The 15,179-nt window shown below is 55.1% G+C and overlaps 4 protein-coding genes across 4 annotated transcripts; 1 reads left to right on the top strand and 3 right to left on the bottom strand.

Annotated features, from left to right (window-relative positions):
* Window positions 1-2: 2 nt before the first annotated feature.
* Window positions 3-2,202, top strand: BO95DRAFT_509844 (putative carboxylesterase; the record flags this gene model as incomplete). Its single annotated transcript, XM_025591308.1, has 3 exons — window positions 3-579; window positions 792-1,070; window positions 1,172-2,202. Exons 1-3 carry the CDS (start codon window positions 249-251, stop codon window positions 2,200-2,202), a joined length of 1,641 nt encoding a protein of 546 aa, XP_025447831.1. The 5' UTR covers window positions 3-248.
* Window positions 2,203-2,584: 382 nt separating this feature from the next.
* BO95DRAFT_350049 (pyruvate carboxylase) lies at window positions 2,585-6,222 on the bottom strand (the record flags this gene model as incomplete). The annotated part of the gene is made up of 2 exons (XM_025582023.1): window positions 2,585-2,692; window positions 2,749-6,222. 2 exons carry the CDS (start codon window positions 6,220-6,222, stop codon window positions 2,585-2,587), a joined length of 3,582 nt encoding a protein of 1,193 aa, XP_025447830.1.
* A 1,083-nt stretch (window positions 6,223-7,305) lies between these two features.
* BO95DRAFT_65 (uncharacterized protein) lies at window positions 7,306-8,287 on the bottom strand. Its single transcript, XM_025592118.1, has one exon. The coding sequence runs from the start codon at window positions 7,985-7,987 to the stop codon at window positions 7,376-7,378; it is 612 nt and encodes a 203-aa protein (XP_025447829.1). The 5' UTR covers window positions 7,988-8,287; the 3' UTR covers window positions 7,306-7,375.
* A 1,218-nt stretch (window positions 8,288-9,505) lies between these two features.
* BO95DRAFT_458070 (clathrin heavy chain) lies at window positions 9,506-14,942 on the bottom strand (the record flags this gene model as incomplete). Its single annotated transcript, XM_025588520.1, has 6 exons — window positions 9,506-9,856; window positions 9,914-14,134; window positions 14,194-14,565; window positions 14,647-14,673; window positions 14,803-14,823; window positions 14,904-14,942. The coding sequence occupies 6 exons, from the start codon at window positions 14,940-14,942 to the stop codon at window positions 9,506-9,508; spliced, it is 5,031 nt and encodes a 1,676-aa protein (XP_025447828.1).
* Between the last annotated feature and the right edge of the window lie 237 nt (window positions 14,943-15,179).

The following is a 15,179-nucleotide window of genomic DNA, read 5'->3' as shown; positions in this document are numbered from 1 at the left end:
CGGGGTTGTTCTCTGGTGCCAATCACCATTCCCCGCGCCCTGGTCTCAGCTCGGCTATCCGTCAAACAATCTTCTTTTGTCAATAGTTTCGATTATCAGTCCCTCGGTCGGTTTTGACTCCTCGTCCTTATATAGCCCCAAGCCGGTCTTTTCGGGAGGCATTGTTTACAGTCCTGTACATACATGTCCACTTCTCCAGTCCCCTCCCCACCCCCTTCACCAGCGCATTGAACCAAACCACAATCGCCATGGAATATACCAAGCATCCCTATCTTCAACCCCTCGGCCAACACGGCTACATCGAAGGAGTTACTCTGCACGAGAAAACCACCAACAAACCCTACTGCCACTACTTTGGCGGGGTACGCTACGCCCACCCGCCCCCGCAACGTTGGCGCAAGGCCCAGAAGCTGTCCACCTCCTACTCGTATGGCTCGAAAGACCAACCAGGCCGTGCGGACGGACGTACGGGGATCTGCCCGCAGCCTCGCTTCCTGGATGTGGTCTCCGAGGACGGCTGGACAGAGGATTGTTTCCAGTGCAACATCTGGGTTCCTACAGGCAAGGCACCCGAGAATGGTATGTGATATCTGTCTCCAACCCCAACAACTAGGAGATAGGACAGAAGCAATTGCTGTCCCCACAATCCCCCATGTGCTTTGCATATCACAAACCGCGCGCTCAGACTCAATTCTCAACATCAAACAGGCTGGCCAGTACTCTTCTTCATCCGTGAGTCATCTTTCCCTTCTTTTTCCAGATTCTTCCATGATGATTAACAACCACCTCAGACGGTGGATTCCTCCAATTCGGAGACCCCAATGCATTCTCCGCTGCCGCTCTTCTCGGAGAAGCCCAATTGAACGCCATCGTCGTCCTCCCAGCCTACCGCCTGAACGTGTTCGGCTTCCTCTACTCCTCCGAGCTGGAGCAAGACGCCGCCTCCGTGAACGAGAGCGTGGGCAACCACGGCTTCTGGGATCAACGCCTGGCCCTAGAATGGACCCGGGATCACATTCGTCTATTTGGGGGGAATCCCTCCGAGATCACCGTAGCAGGATACTCAGCAGGTACGCTATCCCGGTGCCCAAACACCTTCATTGTGCCAAAACTCACCATCCCCTACCCTACCCTCAAACCCCAAACCTCTGAACTAACCACCCCAAAAAAGGAGCCTACTCAACCTTCCACCAACTCTCACACGACCTCTCCCTGCCCCCAGACCAATCCATCATCAAAAGAGTCTGCATCTGGTCCAACAGCCCGGTCGCGCAACCCAAACCCCCCACCACCGCGCAAACCCAATTCACGCAGCTCCTGCACCAGCTGTCCATCCCCTGCACCCTGCCCGGCCTTGAACGCCTCGAACGCCTGCGGGCCGTCCCCGCCCCAACCCTCCTCCAGGCCGCCATGGCCCTCCCCAGCAACAACCAATTCCGGCCCACCACCGACGGCACGTTCATCGCCAGCGACCTCTTCACCTCCCTCGACGATGGCACCTGGGCCCGCCGCCTCCGCGCCCGGAAAATCCGCATCCTCTGCGGCGAATGCCGCGACGAGCGCAACCTCTACGCGACGTGGTTCCCGCCCACCGAAGACTCCCTCCCCGCGCTACGGGACCGCCTAAGCGCCGAGTACCCGCGGCCGCTAGTCGAGACCCTCCTGCAGCTGTACTACCCGGACGGAAAGCTCCCGAAAGGCGTCCGGGATTGGCGTACCGATGCTTTTGGGCGTGTCTATGCGGACATGCAGGTGCATAAGATGCAGCGGGGGTTGGTGCATGCCTTGGCGGAACCGGCGGCACCGGAGGGGGAGGCGGGGGAGGCGGCATCAACAACAGACAACCTGGTGTATCGGTACCGCGTCGAGTATCGGCTGAAGTGCGCCGATAAGTCCCTCCCGCCTAGTTGGGGCGTGACCCATGCCACCGATCAGTACATCTGGTTCTGGGGCAATGGGGAGCGGGTCGAGCCTCAGGAGAAAGCCGTGATCTGGAACGCCCTGGTTGAGCCCCTGAAGAAGTTCGTGCACGGGGAATCAGATCTTCAGTGGGGGACCGTGGGTCATAAGCAGCTGAGGACCCTGATGCCGGATGGCTCGGTCCAGATCAAGGAGGATGCCTTCTGGGATGAGGCCATGCGCGTCTGGAAGGCCTTGAGGGAGGTGGGTGAGCCAGACAGCGCTTCCGTTGCGAAGCTATAATCATGAATCTCGAGCCCATCCTATCCACTGGCATTGAAATGTGTCTTATCTATGGTCTTCTGGTTGACAACCAGAGAACAGACATGATTTAGGTGACATTCCATGCATATACAAAATGTATGAGTATTATCTACGACGTACGATTTTTGCGTGTTTGTGACTCAGAAATAACTCTACTTATTCATAGATATGGCCGATATTACGTTTGGAATGGCCAGCTCGCGGTCAGAACGAACATGAAATAAACGGGAACAAACCAACCCGGAAAGAAACGCTTGAACACAAAACACCTCAAATCCTCACAACCAAGCCGACAACAAGCGCGCATCGCGAGGAACATAAGTCATAGATTCTTTCAACATCGTGCAATGTTCATCCTACTTCAGGCTTTGACGATCTTGCAGACCAGGTCCTGACCATCGACAGAGTCACCTTCCTTGACCAGCAAGCTGGAGACCTTGCCACTGTGCGGCGCGGAGATAACCATTTCCTAGTATATATTAGCATTGTGTGTCGTACAATAGATATAGGATGATCGAGACATACCATCTTCATAGCGCTCAGGACGGCCAGAGGGTCACCCTTCTTGACCTCGAGCCCGTCGTGAACACGGATCTCCACAACGACACCGCTCATGGGAGCACCGACCTGGCTGCTGTCGCCCAAATCGGCCTTGGCACGGGCGGTGTTGTCGACGGACGCCTTCTTGTCATCGACACTGACCTGACGCACCTCACCGTTGACCTCGTAGAAGACCTCACGCTGACCGGTCTGCTCGGAAAGAGGACCAATAGCCAACAACTTGAGGATCAGGACCTTGCCCTTCTCCAGCTCGACGTGGAACTCCTCGCCGATCTCGGGCTTGGCCAAGAAGTAGCGGGTGGGCAGAACGGACAGATCACCGTACTTTCCAACGAACTTCTTGTAGTCCTCAAAGACCTTCGGGTACATGGCATAGCTGGCAACATCGTACTCAGTGGCAGCACCGAACTGCTCGCGGATCGTGCCCTTGATCTTAGCCAGGTCCAGGGGCTCCAAGTAGAGACCGGGGCGCTTCTCGAGCTTGCGACGGTCACGCAGGGCCCGCGAGCGCAGAGGCTCGGGGAATCCGCCGTACGGCTGACCCATCAAGCCCTCCAGGAACTCGAGGACGGAGGCTGGGAAGTCGAGCTCACCCGCACGCTCCACAACATCCTCAGCGCTCAACTTGTTGGACACCATGAACTGAGCCAGATCACCAACAACCTTGGAAGTGGGAGTGACCTTGACAATGTCACCCAGCAGGTCGTTAGCAGACTCGTAAGCCTTCTTGGTTTCGGCCCACTGCTGACCCAAGCCGAGCTGACTGGCCTGGAAGATAAGGTTAGTCAGCTGACCACCGGGGATCTCGTGCTCGTAGACCTCGGGGTCGGGGCCGGTCAGACCAGCCTCGAAGGGCGAGTACAGGAGACGCAGCTGCGCCCAGTAGGTGTCGAGCGCGCGGACCTGGTTCAGGTTGAGACCAGTGTCGTACTCAGTGCCCTCCAGGGAGGCGAGCAGAGCCCCAATGCTGGGCTGGGAGGTCATACCCGACAAGCTGTCGGTGGCCGCATCAACGGCGTCAGCCCCAGCCTGGGCGCAAGCAATCATCGAGGCCACACCAGTACCGGCGGAGTCGTGGGTGTGGACGTGGATGGGAAGGTCGGGGTAGCGCTCACGGATGGAGCCAATCAGGAGACGAGCGGCCTGGGGCTTTAGTACACCAGCCATATCCTTGATACCCAGGACATGGGGCTCGAACTTAACCACTTTGTCCACGAGGCTAAGGTAGTATTCGAGGTTGTACTTCTTGTGGGGGTTCAACATGTCACCACTGTAGCAGATAGTAGCTTCGACGACACCCTCTGCGGCGTGAACAGCCTTGATACCGACCTCAAGCTGGTCGACATCGTTGAGAGCATCGAAGACACGGAAGATATCAACACCGCACTTCTTGGCTTGCTTACAGAAGTGGTAGATGGCATTGTCGGGAAGAGAGGAGTAGGCGACACCGTTGGCACCACGCAGCAACATCTGGAAGGGAATGTTGGGCACGGCCTTACGGAGCTTGCGCAGACGGTCCCAGGGGTCCTCGTAAAGGAAGCGCATGGCAACATCGAAGGTGGCACCACCCCAGCATTCCAGACTGTAAGCGTTGGAGAGGGCGTGGCTGGTCTCGTGGGCAATGTTGAGCAAATCGATGGTACGCACACGGGTTGCCAGCAAAGACTGGTGGGCGTCACGCCAGGTGGTGTCCATGATCAAAGTGCCCTTGTTGGCACGCACGGCACGGGCCCAGGCCTTAGGGCCCTCACGGTCCAGGATCTGCTTCCACCCCTGAGTGGCGGGAGCAGAGACATCGAGAGGCTTGCCCTGAGTGTCATACAAAGTGGGCTTGATGATATCGCCCTTGAGCTTAGGCTCGCCGATCTGGCCCTTGATGCTGCTGCCATTGACAGCCACGTCACCGAGATAAGCCAACAACTTCTGAGCACGGTTCTGACTGCCGACAAGAGCGAACAACTCGGGGGTGTCGTCAATGAAGGTAGTCCAGCAAGTGCCGTCCACGAACGTGGGGTGGCTCAGAAGGGAGGTCAAGAAAGGAATGTTGGTCTTGACACCACGAATACGGAACTCGACCAGGGCACGGACAACCTTGCGGCGGGCGATCTCGTAAGTGGAACCACGGCAGGTACACTTGACCAGCATAGAGTCGTAGTGAGGAGTGATAATGGCACCAGCAAAACCGTTACCACCATCGAGACGGACACCGTTACCACCAGCGGAACGGTAGACCTCGATCTTACCGGTGTCGGGGGAGAAGCCCTTGGAGGGATCTTCAGTAGTGATACGGCACTGGATGGCGAAACCGCGGGTGGAGATCTTGTCCTGAGTCAGGCCCAACTGCTGCAGGGTAGCACCGGCAGCAATCTGGATCTGAGCCGCAACAATATCAATGCCCGTGATCTCCTCAGTGATAGTGTGCTCGACCTGAATACGGGGGTTGATCTCAATGAAGTAGTAGCGGTTCTGCTGGTCGACCAGGAACTCGGCAGTACCAGCGTTGCGGTAGTTGACGGACTTGGCCAGCTTGACAGCATCGGCCAGGATGTTGTCGCGGACGTCCTGGGGCAGGTCCTTGGCGGGGGCAATCTCGACGACCTTCTGGTGACGACGCTGGACGGAGCAGTCACGCTCGAACAGATGGATGACGTTTCCGTGGTTGTCACCCAGCAACTGCACCTCAATGTGCTTAGGCTTGTCCAGGAAGCGCTCGACGAAGACGGTGCCGTTACCGAAGGCCGAACGGGCCTCGGAAGTGGCACGCTCGAAGGCATCACGCAGTTCGGCTTGGTCGCGGACGACACGCATACCACGACCACCACCACCGAAGGCGGCCTTGATAATGATGGGGAAGCCATAGGTATCGGTGAATTCCTTAACTTCTTCGTAGCGCTCGACGGGGCCGGGGGTACCGGGGACGACGGGCACTTCGCAGCGAATGGCCAGCTGACGGGCGGAGACCTTGTCACCCAAAGCCTCAATGGTCTGCGGGGTAGGGCCAACGAAGACCATACCGGCCTCCTCGACCTTGCGAGCGAACTCGGCGTTCTCGGACAGGAAACCATAACCAGGGTGGATGAGGTGAACGCCGTGCTCCAGAGCAATCTTGACGATCTCATCGATGGCCAGGTAGGCACCGACAGGGGTATATTGACCACGGTGACCGATCATGTAAGCCTCATCGGCCTTCTGACGGTGCATGGAAAGACGATCCTCGTGAGAGTAGATAGCGACCGTCTGCAGAGACAGTTCGTGGGCGGTACGGAAGATACGGATGGGGATTTCACCACGGTTGGCGACGAGGATCTTCTGGAACTGCATGATGGCCGAGTTGGCGCGCAGACGGGTGTGAACGGAATCCCGGTGGTGGTCATGGTGGTCGTCGATGAACTCAGTGTCATCAATTGCCTCCTCAGGCTGGCGTTGAGGAGCAGCCATGATGAAAATGTGTGATTATGTGTGAGTGATTTGGTTGAGAGAGGGGGAGAGGGAGAGAAGAGGGAGGAGGAGAGGCAGGAGAGTAATGGAGGAGAGCTGGTGGGGGGGGAAGCTGCGGTGACGGAAAGTGGGTAGGTAGAAAGGTAGATAAGAGGATTATGACGTTGTGGGGAGGGGGGGAGGGGGAGGGAGAAAGAGAGAAGTAGACAGGGAAGAAGCTCTGGAAGAACCACGACAGGGCTGGCTGCAGAGACTATAAAAAAGATATAAGAATTGAAAAAGTTAGCCGACAAACCAATGATAGCCGGAAAAATAGCAATCGTGAGTCACTTTTAGGAGAAACAAACTCCGGGGGAAGTTGGAGGATTGGGGGACGGGGGGCCGAGGGGGTAAAGAAAAAGGCCCGGTTTCGGAACGGCAGAGCGAGAACAACACGCGGGGAAAGTCGAGAGGGAGAGGGAGAGAGGGAGGGTTAGGGAGGGAATGAGTTTCTGGTCCGAGGAAGCACTTACCCGAGGAGGAGTGAAGGAAGGTTTAGGAATGACCCCGGAACGTGTTTTGAATTGAAAAGTAGAGGAAGAAAAGAAGGAGAAGAAAAGAAGTTGAAGAGGAAGAGGAAGAGTGAAGAATAAGAAGTAGAGGAAGTAGAAGTAGAAATGAAGAGAGGAGCTGCTGCAATAGGAAGGCACTGGGCGGGAAGGCGGAGAGGCAGCCAAATGAGTGTAATTTACTATGGGAAGTATGGAAGGATGGACAGTCCAATTCCGGGGTTGATGATAACTTACAGTATACTACTTCATCCTCACCGGTACACCGGACTGCAGCTTGAGGGATGGTCCCCTCTCCCCATTCCCAGATCTGGTTTCCAGATCGCTTGCTTGCCTACTTGCCTACTTGCCTACTCGCCGACTTGCCTACTTTCCTCGCAATTCACCCTCCGTTCGTCCGGTGAATTCATTGGTTATTCGGCTTATGACTATTGAATTAACGTACTCGTCCTCCCAAGACAAATGATAAGCAGATTTGCCCCTCCCCACCAAGAGAGATTACCAGACATCCGCCACCTTCAGAACCTAGACTAATAATCTATGATGTACCAGGTACAATAAAAACCACACAGTCTGCCCTCACCTCCATAAACAGAACCCCAGATTTACATCAGAGCTGGCCGGGGCATAGACCACCTCTCTCGGGTGAAATAGGACGACCCTCCATAGCGATCGTGAACCTCGGGTGCTCGGGTTAATTGTTTCCCTCTCGTTATGAGGTTATGTGAACAGGAGGGCGGCGCAGTGAGATCATCCCCATCGACCCCCGTGAATAGGCGAAGAGGGCAGCGCAGCGCAGCGCAGCGCAGATCGTCCCGCGCATGCCCGCTCGGCCCAGCCTCTCCCTCCCTCCTCCTCCTCCCTGGGCCCCTCCAGGCTTTCTCCTCCCGCTTCGACCTCCCAAGGTGACAGACAGACACCCCCCCACCCCACCACCAAGAACATGAACCATCACATCGCCGAACAAACAACGAACGGGCATCCCTTTCCGTCCGCGCTAATGCCGAGGAAACACAATCTTGCAACATGCCAAGTGGTTTGATAGGACCAGATGGTCGATCCAGACATGAGCCGTGGAAAAGAACAACAAAAGAAATTCTGCTTGGCTCGAGACTATTGCTCCGGTGATAACGACCACCTACTACTGTACAGTTCATCCCACAACCATCTGCTCCGTATACATGATCCCATCCCATCCCTCGGCCTCCATGCACCATCCACACATGTCCGAACAGCACAGTACCCCGAGAAGAAAGAAAAAAATTATCCCCCCAATGGCACTTCACTGATTGATCAGAAGAAGCTGTAACCCGACCATCGTCGTCCGTTTTTACTTCCCCCGCCCCCCGAAAAAAAAAATCCCAGAGCGTGTGCAACTTACAAGACTTCCCGGATCGTCCACCGGTCCCCCCGTCTCCGTTTTGTGCCACCGGGACAAGAATGCCCTTCGTTCCCTAGCTTTCCCTCCCTTCACCGAAGGACGGAGTTGTAGCCGGTCAGGTCACCCTTCTTGGCGCAAGTCGGTTGTTCCAGGAGCATGAGCCAGATTCCAGGCCCTGGGTAGTCAGTCGATGGTTTGGATAGGTTTCCAACCTTTTCCATGGTCTTGAAGAAAAGAAAGTCATGCAGCTATCGTAGCCGTGTATCATCTACAGCAGCAAGTGACCAAGTATCTCCGGATCTCTCTGTCCCGAACCCAACAACAACAACCAGCCTAGCCCTTAAGGAAACCCAAACGCGCCCCGCGGCGCTCTTCGAAGTGGCACCTACGTATCTACTCTCATCTTCTAATCCGGTCCGATCGGCTTCCATGAGTAATGCTTCAATCTAGAAAAAGAACAATTGCAACGACCACTCAGGAAAATCAATCCATCTCCCTTCCGTCCGTAGACTACCAGGAATCCAGGATAAATCCTTATTCTCCCCGTCGAGTACACGGGCATCCCTGTCCCACTCCCACTCCCACCCCCACAACTTCCATCATCCACCACCACCCACCACAGTCGAGTCGCGGGGGGCTAAATCCTTTACCTGCACGCCGCAGCAGCAGCAGCCACCACCACCACCAGCTTCCCTCCGGGCCTGGTTCCTTTTCGCCGAACATCTATGAACTACGTATGAACGAACCTATACGTTTGAGCAGAATCCCTAAGCGGAACAAGATACCGAGCCTAACCCCGGCGGCCGCCCTCCAGCTGCGGCTGCATCTGCCGAGATCGTCGATCCCTTTCTTGGAAGTTGGAGCACCGATAGTTCATCACTATTGACGGCTGTCTTACCCGCTGTCCAAGTCACGAGGCAAGCCGGCCTCCTGTTCCGGTGATCGACTACCAATACTACTACGTAGTACTGGGTACCTACAGTACATACCACCTCTAGTAGTCCTACTGGACAGTAAATTCACAAATTTCCATCGATCACCGTCATGAAGTCAATAATCCCATTGTACTAAGATAAATTACGGGAACCCTCCCGGGTCCACCCACGAGACAAGTCACCTAATTTTGAAGGCCAATCGAAATACATCAGGAGGAGAAGAAGGAGGAGGAGAAAAAGAAGAAAAAGAACCACTCAATAAATGGAGAATAAGAACGAGAAGATCATCAAGTAACAGAAGGGGGCTCCGAAGCATCCGACCCAGAAAACAGCGAACTAAGTCTGGCCGCAAAGCTTCCCATCGCTCATGCTATACATACACTAACCCCTCGGAAAGAAAGGCATGACAAGTCGTACGTTTAGAAGGGGCGGAATCCAGTCGCCTGCGGCGTGATTCCATTGGCGTACCCCATGGGCGCGGGTGCCGGCGCCGCCGGGCCCTGCGTTAACATCAACCGCGAGCCGCCCAGAATGGGGGTGTTGTCCTCTTCCACCTTCTGCGTCTTCTCCCGGGCCTTCCGCTCCTCGTTGTCCTTCTTCAGCATCTCGATCGCCCGCGTCTGCTCGCACAGGAAGTTGATCATGAACGGCATCGTGAAATCGTGCAGCCCGTGGCGCCACGACAGTTCCATGATCACATCCGGGCGGATCAGATCGTAGCAGGCATACAGCATACCAACGTAACACTCGCGGCTGCCAATATCCACAAACTAAGGTCTCGGTTAGTCAATGGATTCAATACTTGTTGGGAAAGAATAGAGACTTACGTAGCGAAGGAGTTCTTCAACCACCTCCGACTTGCCGGAGATAGCGGCAGTCTCAATGGCATCCTTGTAGAGCTTGTCCTGCTTCGACAGTGCAATCGACTTCTCCCAGCGCTTGTTGTTGCGGTAGATGTTGGCGGCGATCTGGCGGAAGAAGATCAGGTCATGCTTCTCCAGCCGTTGTGCGAGGGCCACGGCATCAAAGTTATCGTAGTTGTCCACGGAGTCGCGGAGCGTCTTGTAGTCCTCCTCCTCAATCAGCAAGTCATTGATCGCATCGTTCACTGCCCGCTTGTTCTGGGTCTGGACGTTGAGCAGGAAGGGCTTGATGAGAGGGATGTTGTCTGAGGACTGGAAGATGCGCACAACACGGTTGACATCGACGCGGGAGGTGAGGGACTGGAGCAAGTCGGTCAGCAGCAATGGCTGCTCCTGGAGATAGAAGTTGAGGGCGCGGTAGTAGATCTCCAAGTTCGCAACCTTGACAATGATGTCCTTGAAAGAGTGGTGCTCCCAGGCGTCGGCAGCACGCTCCATCATAGCCAGGGCTGCGTTGTCCCATTCGTCGTAGTGGCAGTACAAGAAGACCAACTCAGGCCACAGACTCGCTTCTTCGCAGGCCCGGATCATCTTGGGGATGTTGATGCGGGACCAGAAGAGCTTGAGGTGCTCCATGACGCGGTCAGGATGGTACTTGGACAGCGCAATGCCCAGCTCGGTGAACATGCCCATGTGAGCACGCTCCAAACCCAAACCGGCTTCCAAGACCGCAATGAGCTCATCGAAGTATCCATTACGCTCATATTGACGAACAAGGTCCTGAAGCTCTTCTGCATGGACGATCAGGTTCAGACCACAAATCTGGGCGAGACGGAATTCCTTCTTGTTCACGCAAGCCTCGTTGACTTCCTTCCACACCTTGACGCTGTTCGCTTTGCGGGCGCACTCCACGGCCGCCTGGTAGTCTTCCAGGTGAACCAGGGTGGTTGCCAACTTGGCCCAGTTGGAGATACTGGTGTAGAAGATCTTGGCAGCCTGGTGGTATCCTTCTTCGTAGGCCTTGTCACCAGAGGCTTCAATATCGGCCACATTAGTGGTCCGTAGGAAGTCCTCTAGCTCGGCGAGCTGGTCAAGGCGGGCGTAGCAGAAAGCGAGACCGGTATCAATGGCAGGCTCACGCAGTGTCTTGCGGGCCATCTTCAAGAACTTGACGAGATCCTCATCCTTGCCAGCGTGGGTGGCGGTCTCGATGACCTCAAGGTAGTTAGAGGGATCACCAGCACGGATGTACGATTCAATCGAGTCAGAGATACGGAGACCATCGAGTTGCGCCTTGGCCACCTTGCTCCAGACCTCAGGCAACTCAACACGCTCAGCGAACTCTTGAGCACGGTCAATGCTGACAATGTTCTCAACCAGGACATTAACAGCAGCAAGGAAGTTGTTGACCTTCTTGTAAATCTCGAAAGCCTCCTCGTACAGTCCAACTGAGATACACATCTCGGCAATCTCGTCGGGGCTAAATTCGTTAAGCTGGTGGATGTAATCCATCAAACGGCTCTTGTCGGCCTTAGCAGCAGTCAACATCAGCAGGTTTTGGAGACTGCCATTGTCACTGAAAGGCGAGGGCTCGAGGATAATCTTCTCCAGAAGCTCAATCAGCTCACCGGGAAGATCAGCCTCAAGGAAGGCTTTGACGGCGACGGACACTTTGTCCGGCTCAGTCGACTCGGGCACTGCAGTGGCAATGACTTGATCGACCAAGGAGCGACGGTGCTGGTTGTTCTCGCTCAGGACAAAGGACCAGATCTCGGGATCAGCCCGCTCAACAAGGTAGCGCGCCTGAGCACGGTACATGGCATTCTCGTTGGTGATGTTGATGAGCTCGAGATCATTCTGTCCCTTACGGTAGGCAATGTATGCGAGGTTGGGATCCCGCTTCTCGCAGTACTTTCCGACGGTCAAAGTGTCATACATGTCGTTCTCCTTCAAGAACTTCTCGGGATTGTTGTTGCTGTCGATGTAAATCTTGGCCAATGCGTTGTAGACGGCTTGCTGCTGGTTACCCGTCGCAAGGGTAGCCTCAAGGAAGGGCAGAAGCAACTTCAACCGGTTGCGACTCTCCACCTCGGAAACAAGCTCGTCGATGGGGATCACAGCCGGGTCAACAGTAGAGAGAAGGTTCTTGATGATGCTCTCGTCACAGTCGACATCCAACAGACCACCGACGACAGCGGGCGCACGCGAGGGGTTGACACGCTGAACGTAAACCTCGATAGACTTGTACTGCTGGTTCTGGTAGAGGTAGAGAACCAAGTCGTGGATGAAGTTGAAGCGATCGCACACAATGATCAGCGGAAGCTGCTCGGTCAACTTGGCCTCTTTCAAAAAGTTCTTAACCTTGTCGGGGTTGTAGTAGTTGCTCTCGCGACAGATGCGCTCCACTTCCGTGATCTGGTTCATAGCAGTGGCAGCTTCGATGTACTTGAAGTGCACCTCAGGGTCTTCGCTAAGGTTAACAATACTGCCAAGGTAATAGTAAAGACCCTCGGCGGTACGGTATTTCTCCAGCAAGGCAATCAAGCGAGAGGGGCCAAGGAGGTCAGAGAACTTGGTACAGATCTGGACAACGGCTTGCAGATTCTGGCGGATGTTAACCTGCAACATGGTGTCCATGCAGTCAAGCGTCTGCTCAACGGACAGCTTGCCGAAGTATTCCATCAACCACTCGGGGCTCAATTTGTCGGTACGAACAATATTCCTCTTGATGGCCGCCGGGTCCTCGGTGTTTTCAAGAGCACGCTGGATGAGGCCAGCATTCTCGCAAAGCTGGGAGATCCGAGGACGGTCGTAGTGCGTGAAAATCTCATTGCCAAGAATGGCATCAGCAACCTGGGGGGCGTTGACAAGGTTCATCTCGAGCAAACGAGTCTGAAGATGGCCATGCTCGGGCTTGTTATCCTTCAGGGCATCGAGAAGGAACGAAGTGGCTTGCTGGATCATGTTCTGGGACAGGAACACATCGACAACGCGGTCGAGATCGATGAGAGCTCCCGACTCCTCGTTGGCGAGCTGCGTAGCGAATTCGGCACCCTTTTCGGGGTTCACACGAACGATGTGCTGCAGCAGCTGGGTGTAATCCGGCTGGTAGCCAACCTGCTTCGAGTAGGCGAGGATCTTGTCAAACTGGCCCGTCTCAGCAAACCCGGCAATGACCTTCTGAGATACATTGGCCTGGAGATAGATAGACAGGGCCAGGTTCATGTCGTAAGGACGGACAATATCACCAAGCTCTTCGGAGGCTTCCAACTTGTTTTCGCGCATCCACTTCTCAAGAAGGTGCTTCCTGTTCTGCTGCAAGACAGGGCGGACCAGCTCCACACTCTCGTACTTGTTCAGGGAGCCCTTGTCCAGCAGCATACCGAAGTATTGGAGAATGACAGACATCTGACCCGTCTGGGGGGCGTTCTTGAAGCGGTTGATGGTCTCCGGGGTGCGGAGGAAACCGCGGGGCGAGTTCGCAGCAATCTTGGCGGCCTCGGAGAAATTTCCTTGGGCGATCAGGTTGTCGAACTGCTGCTGATAGAGGTGATCCGCTCCAGGAAGACCTGCCTTAGAAGCAAGCTTGACTGCGAGGCCGGACATGGCGGGGTTCTCCATCAGATACTGGATGATGTTGCTCTCATCGACACTAACGGACAGAACTTGGCCCTTGCGGTTAACACCGACCAGACCAGCAGAGTCGGAATCAGGGGCAGTGGTGAAGATGGTTTCGCTGGAAATCCGGTTCATGAAGATGCACGTGCCGGTCTCAAGATCGTAGAGGTGAATAAAGCCGTACTTCGTGACGAGATAGACGATGTCGTACTTCTTGGAAACTTGCATGGCGACAGGGAAGTCATTGACAGCCTCCTGAGGGAAGTATACCTCCACTGCCTTCTTCTGGAACCGTGGGTTTGGCTCCTGGTGGTCGATCTCGGCGATCTGCAACTTGGCACCGGTCGGCGTTCGGACGGCGAAGGTGAACAGCTTGTGCTCGAGCGGGGAGCCTTCGACCCGAATGGAAGCGAAGGCAGCAGCATGACCCTCGATGAATTGGGAGATTCCGCGCTCCTTGGAATAGAGCTGCATCGAGCCCACCACACGTCCCTGCTGCTGGCTGATTCCGACCACTACCATCCACTTCTCATCTTCGTTGACGCGGTAGTTGATAATTTGACATCCCTAGTCGCGATGCTGTTAGTCCCATTGGAAACCTATGTCACAAGCTCAGAGATACCTACACTGAGGTTGGGAAGACGGTCAAAGATCTTCAGAGGTTGTGTCTGAGTCGGGTCAAAGACATCCCAGTGGTATACGGACTGTTCCGTGACCAGACCCAGACACTTCTCGCTGAACCACTTCCAGTACACGATATCCTCATTCATCACCGACGACTTCAGCTTCTGCTTCGCCGCCAGATCAAAGATCTGGATCGTGCGACCCTGGGCCTTGAGGGCGATGATATTGCGGTCCCAGTGCATGATAGCGCTGTCCGCGTTGATCGGTCGCTTGATGACCTCATTGTTGTTCTTCAGGTTGATGATGATGACCTGGGGCTTGTCGTCCTCATCGAGCTTTTGCCGGACACACACATAGTGGTCTGATTCTAGAGTCTGTCCAGGGAGGCCAAAGTGTTAGCAAGCGACAGTACTGGTGCGAGGTGGTATTGATAGGACGAAGATGGAACAACTTACGCAAGAGTTGAAACCAATGGACGCAGGCTAGATCCGGAAATGAAATTGAGTCAGTACGCAGGCGAGCAATGGCTGGGGTCAGGAACGGAGTGTCGTCGGCGGGCGCGTTCGCAGATCGGACTAAGGGTGGTTGCCCAACAAAGCAATAACACATACCGCAATTTCAGCCGTTGTCAACTGTCCGTCAGACAGACAAATAGATTAGCTCATGTTTCTCGCGCAAGTTCAGCTTGTCGGCCGGACACAGGAGGACTTACATTAAGGAGCTCCGTGAACTTGATCGGTAGAGGAGCCATATTTACCTAAGGCCGCAGGGACGACCTCATCCACCCAACAGAACGCCACGCAAAGAAAATGACCGGATAGTGAAGGGAAAGAAAGGCGACAAGTGAGGAATTGAGGGGGAGAGGAGGAGACGTGGAAAATTAGAAAGAGGGAGGAAAGAGAGGTTGCGAGTAAGTAGGGATTGGGAGGAGGGGGGGAGGAGGAGAGGTAAACTGGGGAAGCGGAAGTGACCTCAGGAGGCCGGCGCG

The sequence above is a fragment of the Aspergillus brunneoviolaceus genome (assembly GCF_003184695.1).
Source record: "Aspergillus brunneoviolaceus CBS 621.78 unplaced genomic scaffold BO95scaffold_1, whole genome shotgun sequence".
NCBI classification, from domain to species: Eukaryota; Fungi; Ascomycota; class Eurotiomycetes; order Eurotiales; family Aspergillaceae; genus Aspergillus; species Aspergillus brunneoviolaceus.
The sequence above is the reverse complement of the archived record's forward strand: the minus strand, read 5'-3'. Positions and strand labels throughout refer to the sequence as shown.

What these genes read in the sequence shown, in the direction of transcription:
- BO95DRAFT_65 (XM_025592118.1), bottom strand. Translation starts at nt 7,987, where the DNA reads ATGGTGCATGGAGGCCGAGGGATGGGATGGGATCATGTATACGGAGCA.